This window comes from Macrosteles quadrilineatus, unplaced genomic scaffold (genome assembly GCF_028750875.1).
Source record: "Macrosteles quadrilineatus isolate MER2022 unplaced genomic scaffold, UCM_ALF_1.0 Scaffold_54__1_contigs__length_841927, whole genome shotgun sequence".
Taxonomy (NCBI): Eukaryota; Metazoa; Arthropoda; class Insecta; order Hemiptera; family Cicadellidae; genus Macrosteles; species Macrosteles quadrilineatus.
In genome coordinates this window covers 751,515-763,026 of record NW_026542647.1, presented here as the reverse complement: position 1 = coordinate 763,026, position 11,512 = coordinate 751,515, and the positions used below count along the sequence as shown (strand labels likewise).

General features: G+C 36.0%; 1 protein-coding gene across 3 annotated transcripts in view; it reads left to right on the top strand.

Moving 5' to 3' along the window:
- The first annotated feature begins 4,647 nt into the window (after nucleotides 1-4,647).
- LOC129006014 (putative uncharacterized protein DDB_G0285869) overlaps nucleotides 4,648-11,512 on the top strand; it is a 48,582-nt gene continuing 41,717 nt past the window's right edge. For 2 of the 3 annotated variants that reach the window (XR_008491889.1, XM_054435102.1), the window contains exons 1-2: nucleotides 4,648-4,798; nucleotides 10,439-10,497. Coding sequence is in view for 2 of the 3 variants with exons in the window: in XM_054435102.1 (XP_054291077.1) it covers nucleotide 4,798; nucleotides 10,439-10,497 (60 nt within the window). In the remaining variant the exon portion in view is untranslated. The remainder of the gene's footprint in view (nucleotides 4,799-10,438; nucleotides 10,498-11,512) is intronic. The other variant, XM_054435103.1, reaches the window with a different exon arrangement.

Here is an 11,512-nt window from a genome sequence, read left to right as displayed (position 1 = left end):
TTGTAGCGGTATGAAAATTTGGTTTGATTTTCCCTGAAATTTTTAGGGTACCAAAAATGAGAACAGGAACTCTAGAGATTAGATTACCTTGTGACTGTTCTGTTTCCCAAGGAAAAACAATAATCATTGACACTATCATTCCTTGTGATTCCAGAGACCATCAATCACCAGCCATTTTTCATTTAATTCCTCTTCCGTGGACAAATTTAAACTATCTCAAAGTCGACCCACTAGACAGGATCGATAGATCAGAATTCAACAACATCACAAACTTCATAATAGACGATTGGAATATCACCACTCCCACCTTTGTTGTAAGGAATCTAGAACCTGTTAAATTGTTTAGTCATATAACATTAAAGAATAATTGGACCGACATTTTAGATGATCGAAGAGTAATTTTGTACATTTTATTAGTCTGGATTGTAATATTAACAATCTTACTCATTATTTCAGCATATTTCATCCACATACTCAATATTAAAATGAATCTAATCACAAAACCTCAAACCCCTCAAAAAGACTATTAATGTAACAAAGTGTTACCCAGAATAAACCATTAATAATCTGAACATAATCTGAAACAGCTAATATTTAAATAGTTCAAAATTAATGAAACAATCAATTAACTTAAGGAGACTCGATGGGGCGAAAGAAGACGTGAGCGACTATGAGCTATACACCACCAGCTCTTTCTACCGCGTCGCTGGAAGGGTCGCGAAACAAGCAAATGCGCCGATCCTCAAGATCGCGTCGCGTCGCAGGAAGGGGGAAGAAGAGTCGGAACCCACATCAAGATATCCGTTCGATTCCCACCTTCGCGACTGATGTTTCCGTGTATCTCCTTAAGTTGTTTTTTTCTTTTTTATTGTCAACCGGTGGTAGGTTGACGTTTTAACCAGGGGGGTGTAAGAAAGGGGATTAACCCCGTACCCACGGTGCTCATCTATGCAGACACTCTGTTCACATTACACTTAGTCGACCAGTTGGTGTGAACAGAGTTGAACAGTAGCATGAGCATCGATTTACAAATTCCTTTCCCAGCTGATGTGAGCTAGGCGATGACCGGTAGGGCTGACTTCCAAGAAACATCGTTAACCTATAAGCCACACACCCTATCGGCAATCAGCCAATGAGAAGGGCTAATGAAGAAGATGGAGGGGTGACGAGTCTTGGAGCTGGAGGACCTGGAGAGGACAATCGAGGAGATCACCACGGGCCACCGGAGAAAGAAGATCAGGAGTTTGGGAGTGCGTGTATCGGTGCGTGTGCTTCTGGGACAATTAACAGTATGTAAAAAGAATAAAATATATAACTAAAGTTTTGTCAAACATACAAGTCATGTATTTTGTCAGTAACTAATTCTTTTAAATTTTCAATTGATTTTCTTTTCTTGTAAATTTAACGTTGTTAATTAATTTATCTTATTATTGTTGATTTTTGCCTTTTCTAAGTTTTCTTTTGCTGTTGTAACACTTTGTTACTTTTGTTGTTTTTCTAAATTTATTTTTGTTCATTAAACGTTGAGTAACACCCTTAAGCAGTCTTATGTCTCATTAACCTAACACCTCTTGACTAAGCTAAGCGAGTGAATCATTTTAGGAAACTTAAACTTAAAGTGAGGCATGGGACTCGCAATATATATTTTTTTGTTTTTTTGTTGTGAATTCAGTATACAAATTGAATGTTTTTAGTTTGTTTGGAAAACCAAATCTTCAGATGACTAGAATTTTCAAGGTAGAGTAAAAATATTACGGACGAGTTTGCAGGATAGAAAACAATAATTTACTTTGACTTTACATCTAAGCTTCTAAGCTTGATTTAAGTCAATCCTTAAAGCTCAATATATGTGAAGTCAATATATGTCAATATATGTTATATGTTATAGTCAAGGGTATATATATGTTAAACTAGCAGAGTACCCATCCTTCGTACGGGGTTGGCGTATAAGTATAAAATGCTTATTGCAGTTATACTCGTGCTTTGCGTTTGCAATGGGAGAGGACACGGTTTAAGAAAATTTTGTTCTTTTAATTTACGGTATGCTATAGTATAGCACATCTACCATAGCCATAATGTTCTACCACTGCCCCTAAACAATAAAAAGTGAAATTCAAAATTTTCTCAACTTTTTTTGCTAGTTGGTTCAAATTATATTTTGTCATAAATGCAAAAAATTAATAGTGCTGCACCTTGTTGGTAAACATTAAAACCTTTTAATGCTATTTAATATCATGGAACCAACTTATGTATTTGAAACAGCTTACAAAATTCTTTTATTCCTTTTAAATATGAATACTCATAAGGTTAACATGGGAAACTCCAGAGCCACTGGGGCGGAGCCCGAAAGGCGTTTTGAGATAAGAATGCGTCTCTATGTTATCGGAAATGTGAGCTATGATCTCACCAAACTTCAGCCCAATCCGACTAGTATTTTTAGTGTTTACTTGTCACAAACATCCATCCATCCATCCAAACTTTCTCACTTATAATTTTTTTATGGGGAGGAGGTAAACTTGTATTTACGCACACTGAGATGCTCAATGGCCTCTCTCAGTAGTGCCGGACTCCCGCGGGCTCAATGTTCCCGGACTACCGGCTAAAACAACCCCCTAATCTCCTTGGACACTAGGCTGGAACTGTTTAGCACATTACTTCGGGCTAGGCCTTTTAAAGTACGTTCCTTCCTAGGGCGTTCCTTCTAGTTTCCTCAGAAAACTAAGGCCGATCAAGATCGACCTTCTTAGGTCGATATATTCTCCGCACTCTTCCCTGTCATTATAGTAGGCTAAAGATTAGTGCCCCACAGTATTTTTTGTAATGAGGGGTCACTCAATAGGGGTTGCTATTTGACAAAAATAAGTCACCCTCCACCCCATCCCTGTTAGGGGGGTTTAAAATATTTTTCATGAAAAAATTGCGGAACCTTTGTTGACAATTATTGCCACAAGCAGAATATTTCTATCTATTTTGGTTTTAAAAATACAGATTTGTTTCAAGACTTTAATTTACACACTTTATACAAACACCGTTTAAAGTCAATGGTAACAGCAGATGGAGTGTGGCAGATGGTGTGTTTTTCACTGGTTTGGTGAAAAAGTACTTTAAAGAAATGACAATTTTTACAGTGTACGGTTTGTATATTTTTAAAACTATTCGGCATGTTTATAAAGATAAAAACACTGAACTATCCCATAAATACAATACAAGGTGGAAAAATCTTACTGTAAAAAGTCATCATCGTCTGAAACTTTCAAAAATGAAGCCTTCATATATTGGCAATTTATTCATTAGAAGTTTGCCTACCTTACTAAAAAAAGATCAAAACAAACCAAATTTTTTGAAGAAGCTAAAATCATTCTTAATTAATCTGGCTCCCTATAGTATAGATGAGTTTATAAATCAAAAATGAATTAGCTGTCCATTCTAAAATAATTGTCAAATTTATGGTTAAGTCATTTAGATTAAGTTGTATAACTAATGTTGTATGCTTTGACACTATTCATGTATATAAAATGTATAAAGTGAATAAAGTTGATTTGATTTGATATAACCAGGGAACTGGGGTAGGGTCTTTGTACCCGTGGGTATACGTGTTCCGGACCGCCCCTTGCCACACGATACGCTGGATCAAACTTATATGGGTATTACAGTTTCAGGAAGCATGGTGGGCTTGGTAAGCAGACAGAATTGGCGGTGTTCAGATTGGAGGGAATGTATCTAGGTAACCCCCCCCCCTCGATGACGCAAGAACACCAATGGTGCCTTTGCTTGGGAAGGGGGCGTCTGTCTTTCCCCTTCAAAAGAGCGAAGGAATGCTGAAGGAACCCCTAACACCAAACTTTGTGGTAAAAAAAATAATAATTTGAGTTGGTGTTTCTGCCTCAGGAATATCTTGACCCGGAGAGTAGTATAGAAAACCGGCTCCGAAACATGGTGGAGACCATGCTGGAAACCTGAAAACCCAGAAAAGAGTCAACCATGTCGTCAAAATGGCATGACCAAGCAGCAAGCTCAAGGGGTGGGGGAGGATTGCTTTCATCTTCACCAGCCGGCTGGTTACCAATGTGGCCATTGAAAAATTTTCCGAGGGGTGGTGTCACTGCCCAATGACAGGGAAAACGGACAGGGAAATCCTTCCAAGAAATGCAGGAGACCTTCGACGTACGTAGGAAATTCCTCCAAAAAGAGAATAGTTCGTCCAGACAACAAAGCCTAAAGTTTAGGCCAAGGTGAGCCAGGCTGCATCCAGTTCCTTCTCTCGGACGTAGTTTCTGCTCCAGCGAAGCGTCAACCTGTGACACCCCTTGAGGTGAGTAGTTAAAGGTGGCTGTGCCGTGGTACAACCCCACATAATGAATTATACTTAACTTCAAACTGTACTGTACCACACTGTACTATACTGTAAATCTATGACTGTACTTAAACTTAATTTATTAATCTGTTACTTTGTGGATTCCACCTGCCCTGTCCCGATGTTGTGCTTTCGTTGTCTTTGGAAATTTGCCTCGGCAGTTTGTGTTGTATATTTTATTTACACTACTACGAAAAAAAAAATAGGTAAGCTTGACTTTGACTATTTTGAATTTTGAATTGGACTGGAAAAGATAAGTTACTAGTTACTTATAACTTATTTGTTAACTTACCGAGTGTTAATGTTAGTTTAAAGTTTGTTTCATACCAAATCTTAAGTTTCAATAATGTGCAGTGGTAGCCAGGTAAAACTGTTACGTAGCCTACTATTCGTTTAACTATTGGCAATTCTTAATTCTACACCTAAGCCACCAACAACTAACAAGTGGGTCTGGTCTATGTCTAAGTTATGATTAAGCCGTAAGCGTTTTAGAGATTAACTTGAGTAAAAACTATATGAAATGAAATGAAATGAAATGAATTTATTTTCCTTTAAGCATTGTACAAATGCAATGGGCATCGTCAACAAAAAATAAGGCATATTGATGCAGTATATTCCCTATATTTCTATTCATTTCAGCTAACAATTCCGCCCATTGATAATGTTTTGGACGATTTTAATGTTTCAGCACATTTTCGTCCCTGATTTACCTACCTAAGGTGCTAAGGCTTACTTTACTTATTTCATTTAACGATTTAACTTATCAATCAAACAAATAACCTAACTTTAAATATTTCAACTTAGTTTAGCTACGTTAACAGTTATAACGGTAGATGTAGGCCTATGGCTATGAAACTCCTTTCCTTTTGCTTATTCATTATTCATACGGGTACAGTTTCTTAACTGGGCTATGCTAATATCGATTGAAACTATCGAATTGAAAATATTGATTAATAATCGATATTTTTAAATATATTTATTATCAAATTAAACTATCTTAACCTAACCTAACCAACCAAACTTGCTGATGGTGAAAAAATCGCATGAAGGTTTACTGATCGAATCGATAGTTTCAATCGATATTAGCATAGCCCAGTTAAGAAACTGTACCCATTCATACCATTTATTTATAATATAGCCTAGGCCTAATGCAACCAAGCTAGGTCGACCTAAATAGCCTAGGCCTACTGTATAGGGGATGTAACCTAATTGTATAGTTCAAATGTTCTGTGATGTTTCAAGATTCTAGATTTTATCAAGCTATTTAGGCCAAGTCCTTTAATAAAAATAAAAAAACTGCATGCCAGTTCTCTTGACTCAAAAAATATGTTCAAGTCCAAGGATTGCATGCAAGTATGCCTACGTGCCTAAGTTTAATGTTACAGCCAATCCGTATGTAACGGATGTTACATTTTCACTAATTAAATGTTAATATTGACTTTAAATATTATTAATTATCCATTTTAAGACTTTTGGTTGGTAAATAAGGTTGGTCTTAATATGGAGTGTAAGTTTGGGTATGTTTCATTGATGAATAAACGAATAAAAAATTATTTTGTCGCGTAACGGATGTTACACAATTGTGAACCTGCCTAAATAATCATGTCATTCCATTAAAAATTCAGTTCATCTACAAATTTTAAATGAAAAATGCTATTATGTAGGCTTACTGAAGTAAGTATAGTATTTATTTGCACTTATTTGTTTTAATATACATTATCAGGCAATTTTAAAATAATTATTTACTAGTGTAACGGATGTTACTCTTATTTTGTAACGGATGTTACACTTTATTCACATTTGGCTAGTTCTTTCAAAACTAAACTTTTTACATGAAATTCATAATTCTTTTTCCTACAGTTACCTAACAATGTACATGTTCTCTCACTGATTTGAGAAAACAAAGTGGCCAATTTGCTCATCAGTGAGACAATGTTAACATTGTCTCACTCTAATTACTTTGTCTCACTCCAGATTTGCAACGTGAAGGCACTAAATAGTGAGCGCGTAACATGCAGGCAACGTCGTATGCGCGCGAAATACGTTGGCAGCACTGGCTGTAAATCAGCTGGTCAGCTGTTGTACTGTTGTATTTGTCACTTCACATTAAATGTTATATTAAAAGTTCACTTCTGTGTAAAAATAGGTTATGTTTCTTCACAAATTTATTTGTTTTATGGTAACTGTAGGAAAAGTATAATGTGCAACTCGAGTTCAAAGTACAATTGCCTCACTCGAGAAACCATCCCTCACTCGCCTACGGCTCGTGAGTAAGGATTTCTCTCGAGTGAGTCAATTGCTCACTTTTCTCACTAGCTGCACAAATAACTATTGTCAGATATGCAAATTATTACTTATTTATTGTTAACATTTATCACATATTACAACCTTAAACCATTAATTGTTCTTATATAAATAGCATACGTTCAAATGCAGCAGCTGGTAATAAGTTAACACAAAGTAGGTTACTAAATTGTTTATTTAAAAATATTGTTTTACCATTGGATTTGTTTTACATAGAACTGACACTCACAATTACTTAAAACTATTTACCAGTTATGAATATAATTATTTGAATAAATTGAACTTAACTGTTCGCAGTGGTCTAGTTTACTAGCTGTATTTAATTACGACACTGGAAGAGGTCGAGTAAACTCTTAGTAAAGCCTATTTCCTGCTGCTATTATTTTGGGAGTTGGCAAAATTTTTACTACTTTCTCCACACCAATGTATTTCTCTCCTTCTTCACCAACTTTAAAGACTCATCCGTTTTTTCCATGGCTGGTCAGAAATAAAACACTAACTTCCCCATCATCGGTAACAGCTGATTGGCAAACGGCTGCATAAAACAAATTGTTCCTGTGAGTGTGGTATTTTACCAGAACATATTTGTCAGGGATAATTTGACTTTCTTCTACCAACTCATCTTGGTCAATCAAAGTTTCTACAACTTCACTCTCATCTTTTTGTCGCTCTTCCAATCCCCCAATACTACTGCAATCGTCCTCTGAATCGGTTGAATATACATCACAATATCTCACACGAGTCTTCTTCTGTTTTGATTTTTCAGCCTTGATGACTTGATGTTTTTGCATGGGTGATCTGCATGTTACTGCAGCTAGTACATGATCATCATCTAGCTTCTGGAAATGATGGTATTTTCGTATTCCAATTATCTCAACAGATTGTTCCCATCTTTTTTTGAGTAACTTGTCACCGGTTGCATCAACATCTTCTTTTGAGACAAACAGGGTTGTAACCAAGTTGCAATATGTCTGACACGCATTGAAAAAGTCTTGTGGTGTATTTAAGATCACTGATTTTGACTTAACTCGTATCCAAATGTTTCGCTTCAGCTGGCCACCAATAGCATCTACTGCACCCTTGCCATGTCCAGCTGCAAAAGAGCTCCACTGAACATCTGTTAAGTTCAAATCAGAAGCCAGGTAACAGACATTGGACACTGTATACTTGCTCTTGAATTGGGCTGAGCAATTGTCAGAGAAAACTGAGAGGGTTTTAAGTTCTTCGTACTTAAACTGCTTAAAATCATTAACAACCGCCTTTAAGAAAACCCAGCTACATTCCTTTGTATGTGACATGTCATCACTAACGACAACGTACGATTTTACTCCATGTTCAGACCAAATACATGCGGTAAACTAAGTTACCTGAGCATGGCACCAATGGGCACTTTGTATCTCATCTTGAGATGTTAGGGCAAAGTTTTCTGCGTAATCAATCTGTATTACTGCTGACCCTTTATCAATGTTGTTTTTCATATGATCAAAATGTTCAGATTGGACATTTTTTACAAAACAGTGAAACTTAAAAGCAGGTAATGTCTCATTTATTTTGTCGAGTACATCTTAAAGAGGCGTTTAATTTTCCATGACTTGATACTTTCCATCCTCTTTCCGCCATGATTTCCACTTTACAGTTACGGAGTAGTCAGTATTTTCATTTAGAATAGTCTTCACATCAGTTTTAAAATTCTCGCAAACATTTCTCATGCAACCTTCACTGTCTGTGTTGCAGCATAGACAATTTGAGGTTATGTTAAACAACAGCCAAAGAATTTAAAACAAAATCTTTGTAAGTGCAGTCAGAAACACCTATTTAAGGCTTGTAACATCCGTTACGTAACGGATATTACACGACGGATGTTACAAGATTTAAACCTCTTATAAAATTGTATTTTTACATAAATATGTAAATATTAGGGTATAGACCAACATGTGCAGACCTTAACCTTACTTTTAGAAACTTTCATTGTTTTTCTTTAGACCATTCATATAAAAAAATAACTTTTTCATGTTTTTGTGTAACGGATGTTACATGCGACCATCTTTTCTAGAACTTTTTAAAAAACTCATAAAGAATCTTGCCTGATCATTCATTTTGGTGTTGTCACTTGAGCATAACCTCAACTGCAAACTGGTCACAGTCTAATATGGTAGTGAACTATGGTGCCTCCACCAGAGAACTCAAAACTTCAGCATATTTACAAAGAGTAATCTGGGTCTTCAGTATAGCAACTTCAAATCATCAAAAAAAGCAGTAAAAATAAAAATATTCAAATTTACTCTTTTTATTCGTTAAATTTTACTTGTACCTCATAGTAATGCATAATTAGTTTAATTCTAATATTAAAAATTACTTTTTCCTCAAATTCCTCTCTTACGCGGATTGGCTGTGTAAAATAAGTTTCATTTTCAATTAATTAATGCATGACCAATGTTATTTATTAAACTGGTGAATAACAATCATTATGGTCAACAAAACTTAAGTTAGGGTCTATAGGATCTTTGAAAATTCCAGATCTTTTTTATTAATTCATTTCCCAACTGCATAGGCTAAGTTAGCCACTTACAACAAGAATACCTATTAGTTGTTCTACATCTACCTGTCGTCCACGAGGGCAACATGCCAACTTTACAACTGTCTCCGTAGAGTTGCCATTTGTATCCAGCGATGTCTCCAGATAGTCGGTCGACTGTCTGCCTACTTAACAGAACCTCTGAACCTATAGGAGTCAGTTTTTTTTTAATTTTCTTAATCCTGTGCAATATTCTAATAGAAATAGAAGGTGAAAGTAGGTTTTGACAATTTTACGATCCTTCCTAAAGAAACTTGCAAGTACAACATCAAATAAAATCAATTTATTTCAGAAATTCCACCTTGCCATCGTCTCTTCCTTGGTTTATTAGCCTCACGATTTAGAAATATGAAGCCCACACAGGTTATAATACCAGGAGGGCCCTCGGTCGCCATGTACAAACAAACACTGGCTGGCTAGTGTGGACGCTACACTTGACTAAAAACAATAGAATTATATTAGGCCTATAAAGACAATTCATCTTGGTCCTGTAATGTACAACATTAACATAATTTGTGGTCTGCCTAAATAAAGTCTGTAGGTACTATAGTTAGGCCTAGGTCATAGTTTAGCTTAAAAATTGAAAAATAACATAATTTTTGTTAGTTGCTTTGTATGAAGCTAATTTCATTTTATGATTTACCTATAGGCCTATGTACATACAGCAAAACCTCGCTAACTCAACAGTCAACAGCTGACAGGGTGCACGTCTTGCTGAGCTTAGTCTTACTTTTCTGATCGACTTTTCAAGTTTAAATTGTTGAATATTCAACATTCCTTCAGAAGTTATTTACTCGATATGTAAAAATAATCATGTGCGGTAGGCCTAAGTACCGTAGTAAATTTATACGTAAAAATTAATCTGTTATGCACCGGTACATTCATTTATTTAAAACCCATTAAAAATGCCTTCTCAGTAACTCGACAACCACTAATCTCAACAACCTCTGAATCCACAAATTTTTGAGTTAGAGAGGTTTTACTACTTGAGCATATCATTTACAAATGTTCATTACATCCTCGGCCAATATTTTGGCCCTTCCAATCATTGGCTACCTCAGGTGTTGTCCCTAGCATTTCAATTTATTTTAAGCTCTTGGCCTTACCATCTAAGACCAGGCCCTTCAGGCGGTCTCCAGCTTTCTGGATTATGTCTGTCCACATTTTAAATGTATAAATGTTCTAAAAGTACTATAATTTTTTAGTGACTGGCATTATCAACACGATGGAGGATGCGGGGGTGAAATGTTTGGCAGCTGACCATGTAAGTATTAACTTCCCGTACAATCTGTATCACCATCACAATGCTGCAGTAACAGTTTGGCTTAGCCTATAAATAGACTGCATTTTAACATATTTCTGTATAGGCTGAATTTGACATATATTTTAAAAAGGACAATATTATGTTAGGAAGTGCAATGCAATGCAGTATTGCAATCGGAATAGTAAGTCACAAATTTCAATCTGAGCAAGATTTTCTTTGGGATTATCCTTCAGGAACATTTTGAAAAGCGTTCTTCTTGGGTTCTTTCAAATAATGGGGAAATGAAGTTCTTTCTAATACCTTGTTGGGTTACTGTATCCTTTCGTTGAAATGAGGGTTCCTTTCAATTGAACAACTATTTTAGTTAGGCTATACAGTATTAGTTAAGCATTTCACTCAGTTGTTTGTTAGAGCAACATCTCAGTGTTAGAATATTAAACTTTAACCTTTACTGTATTGTGATTTTAAGGGCAGTCCACCCCCATAAGTATTTAAGTTAACTAAAGTAACATATCTCATAATTTTAACTCCTAATTTGTGTGTGTACAGTACGTTGTCAGTGGTTGTAGTAGTTCCAGGCCTCTCGCTGCAGCAGCGCAGCACTTAACACCGTCTTAGTTGTTACGAAGAGCCTTAGTAGCTCAGTTGGTTAAGTCGCTTCGGCCAAAGCGATTCACACGGTCTCTCCGGGATCGCTTGTTTGAATCCAGGCTCCTAGAGGGTTGGTGTCAGTGCACAAGCATAAGATATCGGCATCTTCAGGATAGGCTCCTGGCAAAAGCTGCCAGGAAAGCCAAGAAAAGCTCTGGTGTGAGAGCCTATGCCTTTATAATAAGGAGGATTTAATGTGATATGTTCTTATGCACTGACACCAAACACCTGATTTGCTTTTTTAGAGCGTCAAATAGGGGATTTTATTTTTGCATTATTTTAATGCAAGCCTTGAATTGCAAGCCTTTTTTCATATTTTTTACTTGGTAAACAATGAAGAGATGAGCTATTTTGTATATAATTT